At 39.6% G+C, this 26,621-nt stretch overlaps 1 protein-coding gene across 4 annotated transcripts in view; it reads left to right on the forward strand.

Annotated features, from left to right (window-relative positions):
• Positions 1-26,621, forward strand: part of LRRFIP2 (leucine rich repeat (in FLII) interacting protein 2) — an 81,521-nt gene that overhangs the window by 10,485 nt on the left and 44,415 nt on the right. For 2 of the 4 annotated variants that reach the window (XM_006890601.1, XM_006890602.1), the window contains exon 2: positions 6,787-6,873. In XM_006890601.1, the coding sequence (XP_006890663.1) occupies positions 6,787-6,873 (87 nt within the window). Of the gene's footprint in view, positions 1-6,786; positions 6,874-8,188; positions 8,240-11,730; positions 11,788-11,882; positions 11,925-17,616; positions 17,659-20,029; positions 20,096-21,457; positions 21,533-22,925; positions 22,974-23,050; positions 23,096-23,974; positions 24,023-24,468; positions 24,526-26,621 lie in introns of all 4 variants that reach the window. The other 2 variants (XM_006890599.1, XM_006890600.1) reach the window with 2 other exon arrangements.

Genomic DNA, 26,621 nt, shown 5'->3' on the forward strand with positions numbered 1-26,621 from the left:
TGACATACTTTGGGCATGTTGCAAGGAGGGACTGGTCCTTGGAGAGGGACATCATGTTTGGCAGAGTAGCGGGGCAGTGAAGGAGAGGAAGACTTCGATGAGATGGATCAATTCTGTGACTGGAGCAGTGGGAATGAGTGTGTTTGAGACGGCAAGGTTGACATAGGATAGAACAGCATTTAGGGCTCTTGTACATAGGGTCACTATGAGTTGCAAACGACTCAATGGCACAAAACAACAACAGCAATTGAATAAGAGTTCACTGTTAAATTGTTAAGGAGCCCTGGTAGTGTTGTGCATCATGCATCAAGCTGCTAGACAAAAGATCGGTGGTTCGAGTCCAGTGGCTGTTCCACTAGAGACAGATGTGGCCGTCTCCTGCTGGAAAGATGTGTAGCGTTTGGAAACCTGATGGAGGGGAGCTTTGAGTTGGACCTGACTGGAAGGTCAAAACCAAAGCTACCCAAACTCAATGCTGTCAGGTTGATTTGGACGCACAGTGACCCTCCTGTGGGTTTCCCAGGCTCTGTGTCTTTATGGGAGGAGACGCCCACCTTTTGTCTGTGGAGCTGCTGCTGTTGTGTGCTGTTGGGTCAGAACCAACTCAGTGGATTACAGGGGCAGTACATCACGGGAAGAAGATTGCCCATCTCTTTCCCCGCGGAGGATTCTGAGTGGAGAATTTTGACTGTGTGTCTTTGGAATCACAGCGCAGCTCGTTACCACGAGGCCACAAGGCTCCCTAGTGCTGCTCCCAGAGCAGCTGCTGGATGTGAAAGTTCTGACTTTTGGGGTTAGCAGTGCAAAATCTAACACATTGAACTAGTTCAGTCGGTATTGTCTGCTATTGTGGTCTTGTCAGGTAAAAGGAATTGCTCCTTCCTGCATGACTTCTAGTACAGTAAGCATTGCATTTTTCTCTTTATTAACTAGAGTGTGAGCTTCTTCAGTAAAGCTCACACTCTATCTTTAGCACCGCTCATAATTGCTTTTACATGGTAGACACTTTTAACCACTGAGCAAGCCTTTATTGTGAGACTTGAGCACAAATACAAGTAGTCCCAATTTATGATGGACTTCCTCTCTAATGACCCCACTGTTAAGTGAGGTCTCACATAAGTCGAATACATAGGTTGTTTTAAAGTTTTCACTGTTAACTGCATATCTTTATTTATCTTGAGGCTTAGGAACATTACATATGAACATCTGCAAATGATAACATGATATATAACCATCTGCAAATAAACACCTAAGGATGATAAATAAGCTCAGCAAATCACATTCAGCAACATTGTATACAGTGTGTATTACTAATGATTGTTGTTGTGTGCCAGTCACCTGCGACTCATAGCGACTCTGTGTACAATAGCTCTGAACTCGTCTCTGACACACCCACCGCCGTTACTCCAGTCACTGAGTCAGTCCATCTCATCCAAGGTCTCCCTCTCTTGTGTTATCCATCCACCCTCCCTTTTCAAGGAATGATCTAACATACCCAAAGTATGTCAAGACAAACTCCAGAATCTTTGCCTCCAAGGGGCAGCCTCAGTCTCAATCTCTTTACCATCTATCATGATGCTGCCAATCGGCTCAGGGGTAAGAATCTTTGTTTTCTTCATGTTGAGCTTCAATCTATATTGAAGTCTAGGGTCCTTGACCTTCTGCAGCAAATGCCTCAGGTCCTCCTCACATTCAGCCAGCAAGGTGTGTCATCTGCATAACACAGGTTGTTGATGATTTAGTTTTCCTTCAGTCCTGATGCCACATTCCTCCTTATAGAACCCAGCCTCCCAGATGATCTGTTTTGCATATAGATTGAAAAGATGTGGAGATAGGACACATCCCTGGCGTACACCCTTCCATAAGACCTAAAAACCCAGCAAGACTATCTCTCATGTTGCCGCACACTTAAATTGACAACCGTGCTTAGAAACACTTTTTTTTTTCCTGTCATTTGCAGCGACATGTTAACTGTGGTTCGTCTAACTAACTGGAATGTGCCTTTAAATTGGTGGCTGCCTGTGTTCTGCTGGGTAGTAGCCACTGTGGTTATCTGTGTGAGAATCAGCATCAGTTTGGTTGTGGTTGAGAATAGAGGAAACCACTACAAGATAGAAACCAGGAGTGAGATTTTACATTTTATGTGGTATATCAAGCCATTTCCTGCTTCATTTCCTTGGTAATCTGGTTCAGGTGTTTATTTGTTGATTGAACAGACATTTGGGCATGAAATTGTGGGGTGACAGAAGCACGTACAGTAGATAGGGTGTAAGTTACAATAGAGGTCTTGTAGAGTATTGGATTGTAAGATGAAATCTTCTGGAATGAAATATTTGAGCTGAAGCAGAGTGAGAGTGCGTGCCTCCTGCCTAGCAAACAGTCTCTGAGAAGATGCTTGTGCAAAGTTTAGGGGACTTGAGAACGGAGGGATAGGACACGACTGGTGGTACATGTGGGGCATGATTTGACTGTGAGAACACATTCTTCTGTGTTTGGGTTTTTGTGGGGTTTTTTTTTTTCATTTTCTACTAGTTTATTTACAAAATTCGAATACATTGTTTTCAATAACAAATTCTTCCCATTTCCCTCATCCTCCACTCAAAAAATTTTACAACCCCATGATTAATCTCCCCTCCCCCTGCACATCCTCATCCCTCTGCTTCCAGCCTCTCCCACCCCTCCTGGATCCTTATACTCATTCTACAATAATGGGTTTTGTTTGTTTGTTTGTTTGTTTCACAAATAATAATTTTTATTTGTTATTATTAAAAGTCTGAATTTTAAACAGATTCTTGAACTGGTGGCTCATAGCCATCAGCTCGTTCACCTTTTGCACCTGTCTCCTCTCCAGTAGCTTTTCCCGAGCTCCCACCTTCACCATGAAGCTCCATGAGTTTGCCTAATTCAAACTTGGGCTTCTTGAGCATTTTTACTCTGTAACAAACACATCATGGAGAGGATAAATGGACTGGCATGCCTTTCCTGTGTCTTTCCCAATGCTGTCTGGAATCAATTTATTGAGCACCTCTTTCAAGTCATGTGTCTCTCTGCACCTCTCGGGTCATGATTTCCATCATTTTCTTCCGGATTTGGCAGACCTGTTGGTGCTGAGCATAAGATATCTTCCCAATCTGATTGCTGCATTATTTTTGTAAAACCAACACAAAATAGAGGAAGTAAATAACCATCGGTGGTTTTGACATCAACATGGGCTTCAGTCATGTTCTGCCATTTCTTGACCATGGCGCACATTTTGTCCCAGGTAGGGTCTATACCGTGGAAGTTGGTGAGGCAGTTTTTGCCTTGAACATCCTCAGTAATCAGCTTGAATTTTTCTAAACGCAGCTTCATCATTTTGCAAATCAGCAAGGCTCACTTAAAAAACACGACCCTTGAGTTCATAGGATGCAATTTTGGTTCCTTGAGTCCTTGTGACTAATGTCTTCCCAATATTTCTTATATTGAACATTGCTGGTGCCTTCACATCATACCAGTCTTTCTTAGAAAATGGATCAACCACTTTCTTCTTTGCTCCTTCTTTGCCACCTTTTGTAAGGCACTTGTTCTTGCCGACCACCATGGTGGTGCTGAAAGAACAAAAAATACAGTAATGGTTTTTATACAGTATTTATCCTCATGGGACTGAGTTAGTTCACTCAGCACAGTGCTCTCTAGTCCCTCCCAAGTTAGGTAATAATTTACAAAATCATTGCTCCTGCATGCCGCATAGTATTCCATTGTGTAAATGCACCATAATTTCTCAGTCCATTCATTTGTAGCCAGACATTTGGGCTATTTCAGTGTTCTTATGATGGTGAATAATGCTGCTATGAACATCGGTGTACAATCTCAGTTTGTGCCTCAGTTCTCCTTTTCTCGAGGTATATTCCAAGTAGTGGAATAGCTGGGTCATATGGAATTTCTACGTTCAGTTTTCTGAGGACACACCAAACTGCCTTCCAGAATGGTTGTACCATTTTACAGTCCCACCAACAGTGAATAAGGGTTTCAGTTTCTCCAAAACCTTGCCAGCATTTGTTGTTTGCTGCTCTGTTAAATTTTGCTATTCTTAACTGGGGTGAGATGATATCTCATAGTTGTTTTGATTTGAGCTTAGAGCTAGGGATTTTGAAAATTTTTCCATGTGTTTGTTTATCATCTGAATGTCCTTAGGTGAAGTGTCTGTTCATATCCTGTGCCCATTTTGCAGTTGGGTTGTTTACCTTTATCTTGTGTGTCACCTCATTGTGGTTTTGATTTGCATCTCTCTTGTTGCCATTGATTTGGAACATTTTTTCATGTGTCTGTTTGCCATTCGAATATCTTCCTCTGTGGAAATTCTTTCCATGTCTTTTGCTCTTGGGTTACCAAGCTTTTTTTTCTTGTGGAAGCCCAGGAGTATTCTGTAAACTATTGTTATAAGACTCTTGTCTGAGATGGTATTAGCAAATGTTTGTTCCCAGTCTGTGGGTTTTCTTTTCACCCTGTTGGAAACAGTTCTTGATACACACATGGATTTAATCTCTGTCCTCTGTGTTTGCTTCTCTTCTTTGTCTTCGTGCTTGTCTGAGGAGTTAGTGCTTTAACCATAAGGGAGCCAATGATGGGTTGTACATAAAATGACATGATCAGAAATGTTTTAGAAGGCTAAATTTGGCAATCATGTCATCATGTAGATGATGAATTGTAAGGCAGATTCTGGAAGTAGATAGATGGGTTAGAAGTAGTTGTAGTAATCTGAACAAAAGATGAGTTCCTGTTGTATGATTTTATTTACATGCGTTATCTAGAGTAGCCAGATTATAGAGATAATACATAGAGTAATGGTTGCCAGATGCTAGGGGCAAAAAGGGATTGGGAGTGGCTGTTAATGGCTGTAAAGTTTCTCTTTGGTATGATGAAAATGTTTGGGAATTAGATCATGGTTATGGTGTCAGGACATAAGAAAATGGCTTTTTTCAGCCATTGCCTTAGCCACTTCTAGGGGTGTGGTCTCTAGCTGCCTCAGCTGCAGACACATGGGTCCCAGTTGATCATCATCTTGTACATCCTCAATAGCTGTGGGGCCAACATTAGAGGGAGAGGTGGCTAGACTATGGAGAGACTGGCAAGGCATAGCCTGACAGAGCCCTGGAGACAGCGCCAGAGTTAAAGGATCTGCTTACTGAATGATTGAAGGAAGAGTTGACTTGTGACTGCTGTGAGGCAAACAAAACAGTTGAGGAAACCAGAATCTTCTTACATTTGTGTTGCTGGGATGAATTTGGACTTTTACTTGTTGACTGAGAAGCTGTCTGAACTAAATGAGAAATTATGTCTTGCTATTCACTTACTGTTCACTAAACTTAAACTTTCACTGGATAACACCCTTTGCATCTCCACTCCCTAACCTATTTCCCTAATAAATCGCACAGCTATGAGTAAAGTCAAGTCTGTGTGTCAGTTTGCAATGACTTGGTGATTAGTAGAAGCAGATGCAGCAGCATGGGGGAGCATGTCTAACCTTAGAGGGATCTGTGAATGTTGTTGATGGAGTCATTTCCCCTTTGTATGGTTAAATGTGGTTGAACTCAGTTTTCCCCACATGTTGCTCTTTTCACAGCAGCAATAGTTGTATAACTTTGTGTGTGTACTAAAACTCTCTGAATTGTACACTTTAAAAGGGCGAATTTTGTGTTTTACAAGTTAGAGCTCACGAAAGGAGAAAGGTGATGAGCTCCAGACACCAGCAGGAATAGGGAGGATAAGAAACTTGGGGATGGGTCTGAGAAAGTCTCAATGGTAGAGGACATGTAGTCTTTGGGGATTGAATGCTGTCTGTGTCCAGGATGACATAGATTAGTTCTGAAGTTTCTAGTTTGGGTGATTGACAAGATAGTGGAGGAAGTTTAGGAGCTGGCAGTAGCAAGTATGGAGAGATACAGTAAATTCTGTGAGGAATATTTTGAATGCAGTTCATTATACAGGCACGAATGTTAAGAGAAATTCAGCAACTGCAGAGAGAAAATCATGTGTCAGAGTTGCCTGAAGAAATTGTCAGACTTGCTGATTGGCGAGAAATTTGTCCATCCTCAAATCTAGTAGACATTTTTGCTTATTTAACTTTTTTGATTATGATTTGAGTGCAAGTTTACAGAGGAAATTGGTTTTCCGTTCATTCCCTCATACACATCTTATAGCATTAGATGGCACTTACCACGTCTTCATCACGTCTTGGTGTTTCCTCCCCATGGCCTTGTTCCCACTCATCCTTGTCTCCTCCTGTTCCTTCCGGCCTTCTGAGCATTCTTCATGGGCTTTTGATCCCTTTTGATGCTGTATGATGGGTTGTCCAGAGGAGTGAGGACCTCCTGATGGTACTGTCCATCTTCTGAGACTCACTATTGTTGGCCTGGAAGTTGAGCCACAGGAGTGAATTTTAGTTCCAAACTCAAAGGGCCATCGTCTCAGCAGTTCTATCATTTTGTTGTTGTTTTTCTTCTTGTTGTGTACTGTTGAGTCGGATCAGACTGGAATAGGAGGAGATAGCCCCTCTTTCTCCAGCAGAGCATCTGGTGGATTCGAACCAAGTGCCTTCAGGATTGCAGCGCAGCTTCTTGACACTAGGCCACCAGAGCTCCCAAGCCTGGTCATTTTTATGAGTTGTTTTTGGTGTTTTTTTGTTGTTGTTGTTGTTGTTTTTTTTTATGTTTTGCACATTTTTTCTCTCACTCTGTCTGTAATCTGTATGTAATTTTTTTTTAGTTGTTTCAGGTCTTTTTAACTAAATCTCTGTTTCTTTTTTAGGCTGAGGCAAGACTAGCAGCAAAGCGGGCCGCTCGGGCTGAGGCAAGAGACATACGTATGAGAGAACTAGAACGACAGCAGAGAGAGGTAACGTGGGGCAAGACGGCGGAGGAACAGATGCTTCGCTGGTCACTTTTCACATTGTCTGGTTCCCTTTGAAACTCTGGATGTAGTATAAGTTGACGCATATGTTTTAACAAGCTATTTTATATCAGCAAATCAAATGCAATATTTGTTTTAAATAATAACAGCAATCATATAAGCTCTTACTGTGTATAGTTGTAAGTTATTTTAATGTGATAAGTACTTTACTTACATTAGCAAAGGTGGATTTCCTATATTATCCTACTAATTGGATTAGTAATATTTTTATATCCAAATCAAAATAATGTGAAGCCATTCAACAGTACATTTTTTGTTTCAATTTTTTAATTGTGATTTGAATCAAAGTTTACAAAGCAAATGGTTTTCCATTCACTCATTCAGAGCTACGTTGTTTTATAAGAATTATGATACTGTGATGTAATTACAGCCTTCTCCGTTCTTCTCTGAGATTCTAATGTCTATTAATTTTTAAAATTTTTATTTTGTATTGATTTGCTTACAAAGTTCATATACATTGTGTTTCACACTATTCTTTATTCACATTGTGTTTCATACAATAATTCCCATGCATTATAATATTTGTCCTTATGAAATAGAGTTCACTTGGAATAATGCTCTCCAGTCTCTCCCAAGTTATGTAGTTTTTTTTTTTAAATCTTTGCTCCTGTCATTTCTATTAATTTTAACCAGCAGAAGAGAAAAATACTTTTAGGAGACATAAAAATTGGGCTGATTGAAAGCAAAACTACTCACTTTCTCTTTACCTTCTCCTTCTGACATTGAGGTAGTTCTGAAAATTCCCCTTTAAAATATTTCTAATGTCTGAAGGGAGAAACACCTGCTTAATAGTATTATATTTTTATTTTGGTTGTGGATCTTGTGATAAGTTAAAGAGAAATGTATAGATTTCATATTATCACAACTTGAGAAAGACCAAAAAGTTGCTATATTTTCCATTTTTTTAATATAGTTTGAGATGCTAAACACAATTCTTGGCTCTAAATGTAAATGTTGCTGTGCATTATTATTTTATTCTCCTAAAATGATGGTAAAATGTAAGAGGAGGAGACTGGCACTGAATATGGGCTCTGTGTAGGATCCTGTAGTCTGTAGAGAACCATGTGCCTTAACTATTCAATGTGTTTAGCTTAAGTTAAATGTCCCTGTTTAGAAGATGCAATTCCTTTTGGATGTGCTATCATTGCTCTTCAGAGGAAGTTGCTCATGTCTAGTTAAGACTTCGTAGAGAATGAAATGTTGGAAAACGGTTCTGTTAATAAAGCTTTTGGCTTTTCAGCACTCTCATCCTTCCTATGATCGGAAATGGGGACAGATTCAGAAGTGGCTGGTACGCTGAGATCCCCTGTCATGCATGTTTTGATGAGTTGCTGAAATAGTGCAGCCCTGCAGTAAAACATTGACTAATAGTTTGCAAAGTCAGAGTGCTTGGCATGTGTGACTCTAAAGTTCAGAGAATATCCTGCCTAACGTGTACGAGGAGTTCAGCTTTTTCCCCAGGGTGGCCCTTACATTCACATCATTGATCCCTTTACCCAGAAAGGCTGAGGAAATGAATGTGTTTTCCTTTTATGGTTTGTTCTTTTCTTCTTCCTATCAGTTCATCTCTCTCAGCTTCTTTATTCCTTCCTTCCCTCCCTCCTTCCTCCTCCTCCACCACCTCTCTCACATTGCTAAGTCAGCAGGGACTTGATTGAGAGAGAAATGAGTCTTTCATTCCCCCTAAGATGACTCTTTCTTCTTTCAGCTCTTACCTCCCTTTTCAAGTCCTCTACCAAGGCTGGCAAATTTGTTAGCTATGAAAGCAAATTGTGAGCGAGCAGAATAGGAATCACTGGGAGTTAGTCTAAATTTGAACTTTTTTCCAAGTTAGTCAGTTCCCCAAATACCTCCTGTTACAGAAATGTTTAACTTGATAGGTGGATAAGCTTGAAGTAATAGGACATGAAACCTTAAGATCCCATGGGAAACTGTGGATATACGTGTATTTTAAAAGGAAGGACCTCTGGTATTTTAATCATCAAATTTTCAGAGGGGTCAATCGTCTCTATAGAGCTAAGGGACACTGCCCAGTTGCTGTGAGACAAGCAACTTTCATGAGCAAATCTCATCTGTTTCAACATTTTAAGGTACATCAGGAGTTACGGTATTTGTGATTGGGATGACCTATAGCTGTAAAACTTTTTCATTCTCATTGTGCTGTTGTTTTAGAAGAAAGGAGATGTTTAAACAGACGCTTCATGTATGTGCCTATTTGGTGTGGAATCTGCACTTTAACTAAGCGGGCTTAATTCATTGTATTTAAAAGTGTCTTCTGCATGTAACGTGGCTAATATTACTGATGGCGTGTTAAGTGTGTTTCATGAGAATAAAAGAAATCACTTTTGCTTCAAAAGTTTTTCATGTACATATTAGCCTAATTTGTTCTTTTATTTGTGTGTGATGATTCTAAAATTAAATTACATAAGATAGTGGGATAGGTGTAAGAACATTAGGAAGAAAATTCCACATGAAAAGTCCAATACTTCGTTTTTATGTTTTTAAGATGTTTTTATGTTGTTATGTTTTTATGTTTTAAGATTCTACAGATAAGCAGACTTGTGTGCAGTTTATAAGTGGGTGTGTTATGTTTTGGTGCAAGAGGGAGTCATTTTGTTCCAGAAGGGGTTAGAAGCTTAATGCAGATAATGACTGACTCAGATCTTGAATGATAACTCAGAGTTGGAGAAAAAGTAGGGTTTAGTACAAACCTCCTGAAACTTGATTTTGCTCCTTTTAAGTGGATTCTTCACCTTAACTCTTACTTTTGTTTTTTTTTTTTTAGTCTGTGAGCCAATGGTACTGTCAGTTGCTACAGGAAAATAGCTCCCATATTAGACATTTCCCCTCATGTTAATGTGTGTTTGGGGTGGATAGAGCTAGGACACAGGGATATGAACAGGAAGCAAGTGCGTGCGGCTCAGGAATGTCATCTGTCAACACTTTTTACATTGGCTCTCATTTCATGCTGTAAGATGGGTCCCACCATCTCTGTTTTATAAGGTGAATGATTAAAGTGAATTTCTTGCATTTTGTCAGAGTCCGGGGTATCAGTGCCATGGTTTCTAATGAATGGAAAGTTAGTTGAAGGGACCAATCAAAGGTTCAAGTTCCTTGACTTTCATATAGTCTTACTTTTGCCAGTTTTCCACGAGCCAAAGAATTCTCTGCTTTTAAATGGAATTTCTCAAATAGTAGCATATTGATGAAAGCAAAAAATGTAGTTTCTGAGGTTTCCTTACATGAAACTCCAGCCCTGTCTTAATAAACCTTATTTGTTCATAGAAAGCATAGCCAGATACATTCAGAAGTCTGTTTTCTTTTAATTACTGAGTAAAGAAGCTATGTTCCATGCATGCAGTGGAATACAATGCAACGTAAAGAATAACAGAGAACTGGGGTGCCACAGCACAGAGATGAGTGCCCCCGTGTAGCTCACAGCTGGTGGCATTGTCCGAGTTAACAAGCCTAAACTGGTTCTCACTTTCCAACCCATATGCCCCTCAGACTTCTGTGATGTTTACCTGATGGCTAGAGACAAGGAGAACATTTCCTTGGCTTCTTACAGATTGTAGTTTCTGTTGCATAACAACAAAAAGTCGTTGATGAATACTCATTATAAGAATATGTTTAGAAATCATTCTGTAGAATCATCCTGATGTTTATAAACAGACTTCAGGACAAATTTGATCCGTTGTCTCACTGCACACAGCAGCAACCACTGGGATGTTCTTGAAAAATTAAAAAAACCCAACAGCCATGCTCAAAGGTGATAATGACTCAAGCCATTAAATTGTGGCATTCCAGTGGAATTACCATTTCTGTTTGAAATGGTCAGGCATAATGTTTTTATTTAACTACATAATGTTCTAGCTGGATTGTGATGTGGATCAGTTCATTTTAGAAATGATAATGGGATTAACTTACCTACTGCAAGTAACAGTGGACTTTTGAAATTTTGAAAGATCCAGTGCTATTCTGTTCAGGTGATGAGATTGCAGAGTCTAGCCATGTTGTTTTACCTGACTGAGAATTTAGAATTCCAAGGCTAATCACTGAACTCAGGAGGTACTAGAATTGTGTTTCATTAAGGCAGCTGTCAGACTGTGGTCTTGCATGTTTGGTTTCTCAGTCTTATGGTATGCCTTGATGATATCAGCAACTCTAAAATACTTACCCAGCTTTGTCTAGTCAGAATTGACTTAGAGTTGACCCTGCCTTTGTCTCGTGGAGTTAGTTGCTTGTGGATTGGAACCACCTGCCTGTAGGTTGGCCGCACAGCACCTTATTATACATCTCATTGTAGGCGTCTTTTTTGTGTAAATGGCCCAGTCAGAGGCGATTTCATTTAGTTGTTCTTTGCTTTTCCAGTTAGTGATGAAAGCAGAGCGATAGAATTAGTTTTCAGCAAACACTGAATTATAACTAAGATCGTTATAAAGCAAAACACTATAAAGTAGATGTTTTTCATGCCATATATGAACTAACATTCACAATAACAAAAAGTTTGCTTTTAATGCTGAACTAGATTTTAATTTGTATACATGCTTATTTTTGTCTTGATGCTTTGCACTCTCTCTGTCAGGTGTAAATTGCATTCTCCAAGTGACCAGTTGTGCTTACACCTGATGAAATAAAAACCTTGCTGTGATCACTTCTGCTTTCCTGCCGTCCCAAGTGTGTGGCTGTCCCCAAATCGGCTTGACTGCCTTAGCTCAGTTGTTTTTATATACATCCCTCTGTCCAGTGGTTAATGCTCCATGTCCTTTTGTCCTTTCCCAGGAAGATTCTGAAAGGGCCAGGTATTCCCACCGGTCCAGAAATCATCGTCCTTATCTGGTTTGTAATAAGCTATCAACTCACCCCTAACCCTTTCCCCTATGAATGTCTCATAGTCACTCATGACTTTTCACTGTTTGTTCTTGTTTTATCAGGGAGTTGAGGATGCGATGTCCACCCGTGTTGCCAGTCACAGGGTTGGTATTTCAAGCTGCAGCCCCCCAGCAGCGACGCTTCTGTGTGTGTGCTTCTGCAGTGTCCTTGGCATCATGGTTGGACACTGTCCATGTGCTCCTTGATCGCTTAAAAAGAAATTAGAAATGTCGTTGTCTTTCCTTTGGGAAATTCTGCTTTCCTCCTAAATCATTGCTATGTAGTAAATTTATAAAGTGAACATTTTCATCTATTAATACACATTTCTACTCTTTTTCTGTAGAAAAATCTGTGATTTTATTTTGGGAAATTATTGGATTGATTTATGGAATAGCAGCAGCTTCTTACTGATTTTCCCCATTTTTATATTTTTAAAAATGTTAATTAAATGAGACATAATCTTGGGTCTTGGGTGACTAATTGCCATTTTGTTAATTCTGAACAAAATTGAGCTGTTGATTTGGCAAAATGCCATGTATAGGTATTATTCTACATGGACATTTGATTAACATTTTCTAGAATATTCAGAGTTTTTAGCATATATTGTGGCGCTGATCAGAAATGATCAATTGCTCTTTAAAAACGTGCAGACTCCGCTGTGTGATCACTCTTGAATTGGCTTCAGTCTGAAAACAGTGCTTTTCATTTACCTATTGGTCATGTTGTATATGTACTTACATCTAGATTTCTTATGAGTGAAATCATTTGTGTTAAGGTTTGTATCTGTTAACTTCCCCCAAATCCCATTTTCCTCACACCTTATTTAATGTGTACACTGTAGTACTGAGGTGTCTTCTGGTTTATTAGTTATTGACATGTTTGGATTCTTCTCACTTTCACATAGGTTATTTTTCATGCTTCTCCCTGGAGAGACTTTGAATTTTTTCTTTAAATACATTGAAAAGAATCATACCTTGAGTTTATGTTGAAAGTTAAATGTCCAGGTCTGTGTTAGCATGCTCCAGACCCTAAGAGTAGAGCTCTCCTCCTTTGCTGTTTCCATAAAGTTCTCTGTGGATTTTCAGTTATTCTGAAACTGTAATTGTAAATTGTAAATTTATAGGTAGCCCCACCAAAACTTGATTCCATACTAGTTTAACCAAAAGGGAAAATCATTCAAGTTTGTCCTAATTTAAGCATCTTACAAACAAATCTTCAGAAGCCCAACAACAAACAAAAAGAAGCATGCACCTTAATAGATGGAAACCCTTACCTAGTCTTTAGAGAGTAAGTGTTGTTGCTGTTGTTGTTGTTATGTACCTTGAAACCAACCCATAGCTGACTCTCCAGTGGGTTTTCAGAGGCAGAAAATCACACAGAGGAGAATGTTCATTCTTCTTCATTCAGCTGGTGGATTTGAATACATGCCTTTGGTATTGCAGCACAGCTTCTTAACTTTAGGCCATCAGAGCTCCCTTTAAAGTAATTATATTTATTTATTTTTTTTATTCAAGGAAATTGCATCCTTAAATTTGTGATGTGACTAGAACACTTAGAATACTTTGTTTTTATTATGATAATTACAAAGATTTGTTACAGTGACAAAAAGGGGTCAAACGCCTAATAATTTAGAATATTCATGTGTGATCTAAACACTAATAAAAGTTTTACACTCAGGATGCTGTAGACTGTCTACAAGTATACATCCAACATTCGTTAGGCATACAGATTTCCTTGGAAACAAATCTAAGACCTCGTTGATAATATGTTAATGTTGTTGTTAAGTGCCATCGAGTTGCAGGCGACTCACAGCGACCCTATGAAGGAGAGTCCTCAACACTTACAGATTAAAAAAATGTAATTGAACTAAGTTTTTTTAAAAAATTGGAGCGCTCTTGGCTAGATGACGTTGTCGGGCCATGGAGGCAGAGTACGTGGAGAGTGGCACTGACATCCCCTAGCGAATGGTTTTCCTCCACTAGCAGTGCAGTGTGAGAGAGACGGGCAGGCTCCTCCCAACGTTTTCTGCCCGCCCCCCCCCCCCAAAAAAAAGCTCCCTGGAAGGTCAGCCAGGAGTTGGTTCTGACGTGACAGCAGCAGCAAAAAGTTCGAGGTTTTGTATTTTGTTTCTTTAAATGACATAATAGTAGTTCTAAACTGTCATCAGATTATTTGCTTTCAAAAATACCATCTCCACTAAGTGGACTGTGTATGGACAGCTTTGTTCTCTTGAAAAATGAAAGTGAGGCCCTAAAGCACAAACTTACTTTTCTTGTGACTTGCCCTGTCATTTTGCAGGTCTGGTATTTGTGTGCCAGTAAAAACAAACAAACAAACAAACAAAACGAACAAACCCATTTACTTGTGAACTGTATTTTAACCCCCCCCCCAACACTTTATGAGCCTGTTGTTTGAGGTGTGAACATTATTAGTACCTGGATGTGAGGTAAATAGTAATATTTATGGCTTTATGCTGTGTAATTAGGACTTTGATCTTTTATTGAATTAAATTTGAGGTGCTGCCTTTATAAAAGGTGACCTGTCAGAAGGTATTTGGTTTGGAAATATTGGTGTCACTTTTATAGACATTCAGTATAGAATTAGGAATGAAGGTAGTTTAGGATTATTGATTAGATAGTGAGAAGGAATGATAACATCAAAACCCAGAGATTAGAGTCTGTGTCTGTTAGTAACCTGTAGTGATTAGACGCCTGACTGTGGAACACTGGTGTTTGCCTTAAACAAGCAGAAATCTCAACAATGCTGTGGCCCAGCTGCTGCTTTCAGGTTGAAATACATGAAGACTAGAAATCAGAGGCAAGGATTCTGGGGCTTCGTCTGACATACTTTGGACATGTTGTAAGGAGAGACAGGTCTTTGGAGAGGGACATCATGGTGGGTAGAGTAGAGGGACAGCGCAGGAGGGGAAGACCCTCTATGAGGTGGATTGATTCAGTGACTGGGGTAATCAGGATGGGTGTGTCAGAGGCAATGAGATTGGCACAGGATACAGCAGGGTTGAGGGCTGTTGTACATAGGGTCGCTGTGAGTCGCAAATGACTCGATGGCACATAACAACAACAACAAGATGAGGTAGTAGGAATCAGAGATGTCAGGGCCATGTGGCTGTTTCTCATTGGAGGTTTTGATGTGGTCTGTGTTTAGATCATATGTATGTATCTGAGGTGTTGCTATCATTGTGATGAATTAATTTCTGATAATATGTTTGCCGTTTGTCTTTTGTCACTACACTGCTGTATGCCACTGAAGAGCCCACCTCAGGATTTAACTGCATCACACTGGAGCAGAGCCAGTACCCCAAAAAGAAAAGACCTCATGGTGTGTAGCCCAGAGGGATGTGGTGTTCTGTACTGTGTCTTTCCTGCCCATTGGCTCTCAGTGTTCTGGGGATTGAGAAATAGATACATTCTGGTATAAGTTACTACCCTGGTGAACTCCGTTTCTACACCCTCTTTGCTGGAAATTCTATTTTGTTTTCAAATGAAAACTTAAAGGCAAGTTGTTCTGAGAGAGTTAAAAATCTTTTCTTAAAAAAAAAATCTTTTCTTGAGGGAGGGGAATAGGTGATAATATATTTGTAAGCATTTCAGCTGAAGCTGTTGATATTTTCATTTCCCCCCTTGAGGACTCATTTGCTTTATAGAAAAAAGTATTTATAAGTTTATTTTCTTTGCTCCATGCTAATAATTTACTCCACAGGAGTAATTTAGATGTCCAATTTATTAATTGCTTTATGAGAAACCATTTGGACTTTACATTCTCCTTTGGAAAATTAAAATCAAACTAGGTTAATTTCTTGAATCCTATGCTGAAGAATTAAGACGTGGCTATTCTCTTCAAGAATTTGGGAGGATGGATTAGTTTATATGTGACTTGTGTAATAATGTTTTTGGCTCTTTTCATTTTCATTATCAAACAGGTTAAATATTTTATTAACCAAGAAAAGGAAATGAAATTTCTGTAGACAAGAATCTTTATTTTCAGGCAAATAAGGCTTAGTTATGAAAGTTCCATGATAATTTTGGATTAACAGAATTTTGTTATATATGTAATAATAGCAATCTTTATTACTTACTACCTTTTCTGGTAGTCTCAAGATAAAATGTCTGCAAATGAAGATTTTTTAAAGGTTTTTTTTCAAGTACTTTTTTGGTATTTATCATTTCACTGAACTTATACAATTTTACCATGTAGCTCTGTACTTACGGATATACTTTTTAAAGTTTTTGCAATATCTTTTGTATTCTATCTGAACTGGTGTTTTAATGAACCTCGTTAGAACCAGGGACCTCTGGTGGTGTAGTCAGTAGAAAGTGACACTGCTGACTCCCAGGCCGCGCACAACTCTCTGGTAGTTCAAGTCCACCTGCTAACTGCTCAGTGAGAAAAATGGACAGTCTCCTCCTGGACCTTCTTTATAGCCTTGAAAACCTTGAAGGATCAGCTATAAATTGGTTCTTTCTGACTAGACAGAAATAAGTTTGAGAATTTTTTTTTGTTTTTAATTAGAGCTAGACTATAAAAGTAAGTAAGCTTTTAGTGTATTTTACACTATATAAAATTATGACCTCTGCAGCAAATAATATATTCTATATAGTGGTCTAGTAAACAGATGCAAATATGTACAGGTATGTTTGTATATATATATAAGTTTATAAACTATATCAGTGAGATAAAATATTCACAGCACAATGTTATTATTGTCTATTAAACACACATTTTCTCTTTTGTTTCATTTTTTTTAAATGCTACTTAAATCCAGAAAATTGATTTCATGAATTATTAATGATTTGCAATGTGTAGTTAAGAAAATATTACTTTAGGTCAGATTTTTAAGTAGTCTTCTAAAATATCTGAAATGAGTATAATAGTTGCAAAATAAGTTACTTTTACCAAATAGATGTTTAAACAACCTGAGACTGTTCATTGTTTTTGTTTACACATTGTTGCTGTGACTGAGATTGCTTTAAACATGTACATTACAGCACTTAAGAAAGAAACAATGTTAGGAAACCACAAATCTAAATACAATAATTGTGATTTAATTTAGTTCCTTGGATTTGAAATGTGGTATTGCAAATCTTTTTTCAGGTTTTTAAAATTTATTTTTTTAAATGGATTTTATTGTCGTTTTAGTGAAAGTTTATAAATCACATTGGTTTTTCTGTTAATCATTTATAGACATTTTATAACATAACTTTATGCATATTATCTTAATTTAAAAGGACCCTAGAGAAATATAAATTTTCCAGTCTTGACATACATTATATATAATTTTAAAATTATAAATATATGTATTTTTTAGCCAGGTCCCTGCCAGTATGTACTGTCATCTCATTCAGTATGTACTGTCATCTCATTGCCTGTCTAAGCAATGTTTTTGCCATGTCTCAAATGATGGGAAATGATGTTAAAAGTCAAAACAATAAGAAAAAAACCTTTAAATTGCAGAATACTTAATCACTGCACTTGCAGCTTCTTTCAGGTGTTTTGTGTTGTAATGTACTGAGGTTGAGCTGTCTGTCGCACCATTGCTATGAGTTCTCTTGCTTGAAAGAAAACTAGACTTGCCCTTTTAAATGCACATATAGACTGGTAGGTCTACACTAGGAAAGAATGGGAGGGAATGAAAATAGAACTTTCATATCTGATAATTTTTGCCTTTAAAAGATAGTGCTAGACTTGAAATAATTGTTCAAATGTTGCTTTTCCCTGTCCGCTTACTCCTTCTGACTTTGGACATACAACCAACATTCACCTGTTTCTGAAATCGAGTTTGATGCTGTCAAGGATCGATCATCAAGACTTTCATCATTAGTATGTAGTGCATGACTCTGATAAATGTGGACTTTGACTTTAACACTTGATAGTGCTAATGGTAGGTTATTACTAACTTTCAGGGGTTTGTTAATAATGGTTTGGAGGAAATGTGGGAATAAAAGCAGAATCTGTTATTTTATAAATGTAGAATAATTTCTTGTTTGAATAATACTTTTACTTTTAGAATGTCAGGATCAGATAAAATTTTTTGCATCTCTATCACCCATGGTGGACAGTGTTGGCTGGAGCTTCCCGACTAAATCAAGCCTGGAAGCAGGAGTGGCATCCACTTCCAAAATGGCTTGCCTCTGGAAACTCAATGTACGAACAGTGCTCAAGCCGTTTGTTCATAGGGTCGCTATGAGTCGTCTATGACTCGACGGCATTAAACAACAACAACAACATGTAGGAAGCGAGCTTGGCAATAACAGTATCTTTTCTTAAAATGCTGGGCCATTTTTAAATAAGAAATGTTAAAATGTTTCTGACGACATTTAGTTAGTTCCCACTGAATTGCAGTAGCACAGGGCCGACTGTGCTTCCTGTCTGGGTCCTAAGTTACCAGATATAAAATCACTAACGAGATGCCCAGCAGTCGCAGATACCACTGGAGAGAGCAGGACGGGGGAGCATTTTGCTTCACTTAGGCTTTAATGATTTTTGGGGTTTTGTGTTTTGTTTTTCTTACATTTGTGTATCTTTTCATGAAGGAATTTAAGCTACCTCAATAAGTTACCTGAGTTTCTGGACTATATAATCATTTTTTCACGTGCTTTGAGTAATGTATAAAATGAAAGATAGACATATTTTAAAAATCCCTTTAAAAGCGTTCACCTTAATAGCTGCACGTAAGTGTGATGATTGGCCTTGAGCAGTACGTTGCATTTGGCATTTGACACGTAGTGTTTCTAGACCCTCTCATTGCAATTTGAATTTTGTAGAAATTTTTAATTTCCACACCCCTAAATTCAAGTTCTTGTTCACCAATTGACCTTCTTAGTAGTATTGCTGACCTTTACTTCCCCCTCCTATGCACTTGACCCTGTGTTCCTTACAGAAGGTGTATGTTGAAACAGCCCTTTCTTCAAAGGTTCCTCGTGTGTTATAAAAGGATTTTTCTAGAAAGACTGTTTGTATGGTGGGCAGTCCATCACATCTTGGCTGTTTCCTCCTGACCAGCATATGCTGTGGGACCACCAACTTGCACTGAGTACTTACTATTGTGACGGTGGTGTGTTACTGAGTCAGAACTGAGCCATAGCTGACCCTCCAGTGGGTTTTCAGTATGGTGCTGGAGAAGAGTCTTAAACATACCATGGACTGCTGAGAAAACAAATGGGTGTGCTTGGCGAGGGTGAAACCAAGTCTCTCCTTGGAGGCTAGGATTTTGAAATTCCATCTCACTTACTTTGGGCACGTGGCCAGGAGAGATCGTTCCTTGGAGAAGGACATCATGCTCGGAAGGGAGGGTGGACAGCACAGAGGAGGGAGACCCCGGATGAGATGGATTGATACAGTGACTGGAGCAATGGGGTTTGGTGTGTTGGAATTAGTGAGACTGGCCCAGGACAGGGAAGGGTTCAGAGCTGCTGTACATAGGGGTCACTATACATTGCAGGTGACTAAATGGCACATAACATACTATGATAGGTTTGGAAACAGGCGTGGCATCCACTTCCTAAATAACACGCCTCTGGAAACTCTGTGAACTTTGATAAATGTCGATAGTTGTAGAGGGGCCTTTTGTTCATAGGGTCACTATGAGTCGTGCTCGACTCGAAAGCAATCAACAGCATCAACAAATCACGCAGGAGGAGATTGCCCATCCTTCTCCCTCAGAGCATCTGGTGGATTTGAGACTTCGGGATCGCAGCACAGCTTTTACCACTAGGCCCCCAGAGCTACCTAAGAGTTTCTCCTAGGACAGTGCAATATTATGTTCTTTATTCTCTCAGTCCAGTTTTGGTTGATCTGAAGAGTTTCTCTCCCTCTGCTCCTTTTTTTTTTAAGCAGAGGTGGGTTCTCTTATTACTCATGTCTTTATAAAGAAGATAGAGGGATTCTGGTGAGGGAAGGAGGGAATGTTTGTCCCCACAAACATTCTACCTGACTTGAACTGTAATTAAATTTTCTGTAGCTAGTCAGACACTGAGTGGGTGGTGGCACGGGAAGAAGTGAAGGAGAGAGCAGATGTGTGTTTGGAGAGGCTTCATATCTTGGCCAGCCAAGTACAGTATTTGTTTACTAACAGATGGGGAATAGATTGCATGTAGACTACTGTTTTCTGCATATGCATCCTTTGTGTGCAATATTCATTCTTACAAAATTACTTCCTAGTTTTTTCTTAACTTAAACTGTTTCCTTCCAGAGTCCTTCTTACAGTCATTCTTACGGACTGAAGAAGAGAGCTTCTGGTTCTCGTAAGGACCCTCTGGTTAGTCCATTGTGTCTTATGTTTTCATTCCATGTCTATTGCTGTAAAATTCACTGGGTCTTTTAAGGGAACATAAGAATTTTGACTGTGGTGTGCTCCTAGGGCACTACTGAAATTTGGTAATGTATTCTACATGATTTAGGAGAACCTTATTAAAAAGAATTTTTTCATTTAGAAGATTTAATTCACATTACCATATGCTAACTCGAGGAGGCTGTGTGCTATCACAGGAAGTTCCTTCGCAGGGCGTCCTCGTTTACCAGCCGTCCTTTGGGTTAGACCTTGAGAATAGGTTTGGTGACATTCTCGTCCTTGTTTGGGAAATTTTATTTCATTTTCATTTTAAGTCATCGTCAGATGTTACTGTGTTGACCCCACTCATGGTGACCTTCTGCCTGGCTCTCAAATAGATCTCATTCAGAAAAAGACTTTGTAGGTCGAATATTTAGATTGTAGAATATATTTTCAGGTGGGGGGAAAGTGTAATGGTAGAGTTCTCACATTAGCTTTTTCGCAATCTCTTAGCCTATAATAGGGAGCTCTGGTATTGTGCTGCCAACACAAAAGTATGTGGTTCAAATCTACAAGCTACTCTTATGGGAGATAGATGGACTTTCAACTCCTGTGGGATTTACTGCCTTCAAAAACCAGCTGGAAGGTCAGCTGTGGGTTGGTTCCAACATGATGGTACAAAACAACATAGCCTTTAACATTCTGTTAAATACAGAAATAATGGTGGTGTACATTCCAGCCACCTTGAACATTTCTGTGAGAAAAACGACAACAAACCCTCCAGAATAGCGACTTGAGGCCTTAGGAACATCTCTTTCCTGTTGGATGGCAGCAGTTCTGGTGAAGGAACTGTAGCACAGACTCTTTGCTCACCTACCTCATGGTTCTTGTGGAAAGCGCTCTGAGCTGAAGTGGGTGGGGATAGGTGAAGGCTGGGAGGGGGTAGAACATTGAGGAGGGTCCTAGAATGTGAGGTGTTTGGGATCTCTACTGAGAAATGAGCCAATGAGGGTATGAATAGGGTGTGGTATCAGCCCAGGAATGGATATTTCTGAGTATACTTAATGAAATCTCACAATTCCATTTTGTTTTGACTAAGGATTTATTATTATTATTATTAAGTAAAAAAATAATTATTAATGAATTGGTTTGAAAACAGCTTAGCTTTCATATTGGCCTTTTTTGAGAGTGTTATTTTGACTTTTGCCTTTAAACACTCATGAATATTTTAAAGATGTTTTATTGGAGGGGTTTGAAATTATATAAATTGGCCTTTCTGTGTTCAGAATATTGTTGGTATAGTATTTCTCTTTAACCCTGGAAAAATGTGTTTAATTTTGCTTTTTGCAGAGTGGCCTCTACTTTGACCAGAGAAACTATAGCAGTCTTAGACATAGCAAACCTACCTCTGCCTACTATACTCGGGTTTGTCTGAAGTCTTTTTCTTTCTCTGTTTTATCTAAGTAGAACACATTTCTAATTTTTTGAATTTTGACTAGTTAGAACTAATCTCTGAATGGCAGTGCATGTTTTAGTTTTTGGTATCTGAGTGTAGATAGTCTGCGTGAGTATATATTTTAAATGTTGAATAATTTTACTTTCTAGTATTTTTCTTGAGAATTCTCAAATTCACAATAGTGTTCCAAGAGTCATAGATTGATTACCACATAACTTACTACTAAGAGTCTGCAATGAACATTTTATCACAGAATTTTACATCTACTTGTCCATGTTACATTTCTGCATAAGTTGAAGGTGAAGGCATCAGAGCACTTCACAGTGGGTTTAATTTTAATAAAAATTTATATGTGAAAAGCTCGACTATCAGATGGAGAAACCAGAAGGAGGTAACCATTTGTTTAAAGCCTTTTGCTTTATGAAGACATTTGGCAAAGTTTAAATTAAAATGTACATTGAATATATGGCACACAATATAGTGAAAAGAATTAATATCATAAACTTGTATTCACAACTTTGCTCTCTTTTCCATGTCTGATTGGATTTGTGTAAAAGAATGAAAATTATATTCTCAAATGACATCAAGAAAAGAAATCTGTTATTAAAAAGCACTGTGCCAGAGAGCTCTGGTGGCCTAGTGGCAAGAAGCTGCACTGCAATCCCAGAGATACATGGTTCGAATCCACCAGATGCTCTGTTGGAGAAGGAGGGGCAGTCTCCTCCTGTACCAGTCAGATCTGATTTGACAGTACACACACAAAAAATAATTTTTTAAAAAAAGGGCACTGTGCCCTTAGTGCCTCTGGACTTGTGACAGGTGCAGTTTTTCAGGTTAAATGAAGTTGCTTTATCATGCCTTCTTTTGAAAGAACAGGTTTTATAAAAAGACATTTGAAGTGCTAATTCCTAGTTCAGTTGCCTGGTTTCTCAGTAACCACAGCAACCTTGTGAGTCTATCCCAAGATGGTTGAAAATATGGCAGGAGCTGCTGGTGACCAAGGGGTGCAGCCATGCTCCCCACCTGGTGGTTCTCTCCCTCAGTGTCTCCTGAGTACATGACACCAGGTCTTGTAACAGTAATGTTCAGAGACCGATCACATGAGCGCATTCATAGAAAACTATTCTGAACATTTTTCTTTCTTATCACTACAGTTCATGTTCATAAAAGTTTCTCAATCACAAATATTTCTTATTTTGTATTTCTTATCTACCATAAACACTTGAAACTCGCCAGCAAATTATGAAATCAAACCTTAAATCATATGACCTTGTGATGGTGAAGCGAATTCTTCTATTTACCCCCGCTTTCTCTCTCTCACTTTTGTTTTTCTTTTTGCTTCTTTTGTTTTTTTCTTGACAGTCCTCATCTCTGTACAGTGACCCTCTGGCAACATCTAAGAGTAACAGGGTTAGTACTCTCTAGGGTTGTGTGGCCTCATGGCTGTCTGACTTGGCTGCTCCTTTAATGATGCACTTTCTTCATAGGCCTCACCCATTACCAACTCTGGGCTCCTCAGAAGTGCCAGTCTGGTTTGTATTGCCCTCATTGAGCCTGTGCCGTGTCAGAGCCGCCCGTGTAGTGGTGCTGACTGTGGCTTACTGGCTTTCCTCCTGCGTTGTCATGGACACGTGGCTCAGTTACTGTCTACTGCAGAATGTGTGCCCTGTGATTAACATGCAAAACGTGAGGCTGATGAGAGTAAACCTTTCCCCCCACAGAGGTGGATGCTGCTGGCTGCTGGTGGCCCTTGGCTCCGGGCCACATTGCTATAATGGAGTTAGCCTTGCATGGCTCCTGGCCCCCTCACACCTGTGAGATGGTTACCCACGTAAGGGGTGTGTCTCTTCCTCTGGGCCTAGCCTGCTGCTGTGACCTGGGCCACCTTAGTGTTGGGCTCTGACAAAGCGGAAACTTTAGAAAAGCAAAAGCAGCAGCTCCACGTAGCCTGCAAGTTGCGAGATCCTTGCTTTGAAGTTTGCTGTGGCCTGTTTTAGTGGATTGGGATCCTGAGGGCTTGTAACATTTTTTGTGGGGTTTTTTTTCTGTTTGTTTTTTGGTGGCCATGAGCAAGGTGCAGTTGTACCTGCATTTTCTTTTTTTTTCTCTACTCTGTTCCCTTCTCTGAAAGAACTGTGTCCTGTAGATCAGTTCTCCTAGTTTAATAACATGAAAATGAAAGAAAATACTGTTCTCTGCTTTTGTGTGTGTGTTACTTTTTTTTTAAATGAAGTGTGAACTTTAAGTTATAACGAGACTGATACAGGAACTTATGCCTCTAAATGAGTGTAATCATGGGAGGCTCTTCTCTCCATTCTTTAAAACTTTATGGAACTCAGTGCTATTAAGTTATGGCATTTTCAAATTAACGTTCCTGTTGGAGAGGTAAATGGTATACCTTTGTTCTCTAGGCCTCATTGTATGATGGTGGACTGTATAACCCTTATGGGTCTCGAACTGTAAGTCTAACTGGTGTAAGTTTACCGGGGGAGGTGGTAAAAAGGGTGATGGATAGGTGGGCACATGCACTTAACAAAGAAAAAACATCTCATCTTACTCATTATTTCTCTATCGGGGCCACCCATTCATTCACTTAGCCGTTTGTGACTTTAACCAAGCTATAAGGAAGTACATGGTGGAGGTGATGGCTTCAAGTCTGAAGGGAATACAAGTAGAAAACCTTTTGCTCAGAGAGGAGATTCTAGTGTGATTCTCAAGGCATTCCCTTTCTCTCCTCTCCAACTTGCTGGTAGATCTTGAGGGTGGGGTGAGGTGGAGTTCCAGGCCAGGGAGGAAAGGTACCTTCACTCTAGGAACAAGAGTAGACCCAGAGGCACTAATATATTTCTTCCCAGGAGGAAAGGAGTTGGTCATTGTAAAACCTTTCTTTTTGGAAACTTTATAGCCATCTGAATACAGTTATTACTCATCAAGGACAAGCTCAGCCCAAAGCAGTCCCGTGGTAAGCTGTCTCTCCTCTTTGCATGTTTATAAACACCCTTGGTTGGTTCACTAATCTGAACTCACAGAGTAGCAGCGTATAGATGTGGTGTGTTGCACTCTTTTGTGCATGAATTACGGATCGTTCCCCTCCACCCCCCAGTATACAAACCCTAGCACTAATTTGACCTAATTGGTAGTTTTGGTATGAATTTAACTTAGCATGCAATTTCTGAACTGAGACTGAAACCAGTGCCATTCAGTTTTCAGAAATTTTTGTCTTTAATTATCAGTCATGTAGTGCATCTTGTCTCTTCAGTAGTGGTCACTTGGTTTAAGGGGGGAGGTTCTCCTGGGGGATTCTAGTGGGGGGTTCTTCTGGGAGGTTCTCCTGGAGGGGCTCTACTGGGGATCCTTCTAGGGGATTTTCCTGGGGGGCCTCCTGGGGGTTTTCCTCCTTGGGGGTTCTATTGGGTGGGTTCTTTTTTGCTTCCTGCATTCAATTATTGCAATCAGTTGCCAATACTTCTCTCTGGAAGGAGAAGAAATGCATCTGAGGCTAAAATTTGTCATGTAAAAGACGTAACAGAGACAGTGCTAATCATTTCATCTTTCTGGGGTGTTAAAAATATTTTCGTTTCTAAAAGAAGTAATTGCTTAAGGAAAGCCCAACATAAAATTCCCCTGACCCCTCGATTTCTGTCCCCATATACAGCCTTTGTTCTCTGCATATCCTGAAAAGTTTTATCTATTATTTGATTGTGCTCTATTTTGAACAGAAATATGTTCATAAGCTTGCTTAATGCATAGAAGGGTTTCCTTTCCATTTAATAGACTGTGTTTTTCACTGTTTTTCATGTAATAACTCATAATGATACGAGATTGTCTCATACCAGCACTGTTTGCAAAGGGGCAGTGTATTATCCCATTAATGTATGTTGTTGTTAGGTGCCGTCTAGTCAACTGCCACTCATAGAGACCTTGAACAAGAGATCTGAACTTGCCCTATCCTGCACCACCCTCAGGATCTTGGCCATGGTCAAGTCCATTGTGGTAGACCTGTGTCAGGCCATCTTGAAGGCTGCTCTTCTCTTTCCCTGACTTTCCACCTTTCTTAGAATGATGTCTGTCAATTTTAAAAATTGTTCCTCTATTGATGGGCATTCAGGTCAAATTTTTACTACTGCACACACTCATAGGCAGCCGTGGTGGCTTAGTGGAAAAAAGTTACGCTGGCAACCCTAAGATATGCAGCTCGAATCCATCCGCTGCTCAGAGGGACAGAGGTAGGCTGTCTCCTCTTGTGTGAGTAACTTTCTTGGAAAAGTTACTGTGGGTAACTTTTAACTGCTGTGGGTCCCTTCTGACTCAGTGGTTCTCACCACCACCACACACCCATGTTCAATGAACATTCTTATCCAAGTATGTATTTGTTTATATTGGTAAGGCTGCATAGTATATTGCTAATCATGACATGATAGAATCTGGGAGTGTAAAGTATGATGTATGCCCAGATTACCCAACAAAACAAAGTAAGAAAGGAGTAGATTAACTCCATTCTTAGCAAAGGTATTAGGAATTGCCTCGTTACCCTTAACAAGGCCAAACTTAGAAACTCAGACGTATTCCAGCCAACTTCGAACTGACCCTCAGCAGGTTTTCTGAAGCTGTAAATTGCCCTGGAGGAGACAACTCGTCTGTCTCTCACTGTTACAGTGGATTCAGACTACCAGGGAGACTTGGCCTTTGAGTTTTGAGCACAGCTGCCTTTACAAGGCCGAGTTAGAGCCCTTGTCAGCAAGTGGCTCTGAGCGAGAAAGACGGGCAGTCTCCTGTCACACGATTACAGCCTCTCAAGTCCTCGGGAGGGTCAGCTGTGAGTCGGTACTGACTGGACAGCAATGAGTTTGTTGTTTATTTTTGAGGGAGCGTTCAGGCTGCATTTCTTCCAGAACAGGTTTGTCCGTCCTTTCAGTAGTCCATGGTGTCTAGTCAGTGTTCTCCAGCACTTGAACTTGAACACATCAATCAGTCTTTCATTCATCCTTATTTATCGGTCAACTTTCTCATACATAAGAGGCTGTAGAAAATACTCCGGCTTGGGCCCGGGATACATGA

The sequence above is a fragment of the Elephantulus edwardii genome, unplaced genomic scaffold (assembly GCF_000299155.1).
Source record: "Elephantulus edwardii isolate Elephantulus edwardi_28Jun2011 unplaced genomic scaffold, EleEdw1.0 scaffold00091, whole genome shotgun sequence".
Classification (NCBI taxonomy): Eukaryota; Metazoa; Chordata; class Mammalia; order Macroscelidea; family Macroscelididae; genus Elephantulus; species Elephantulus edwardii.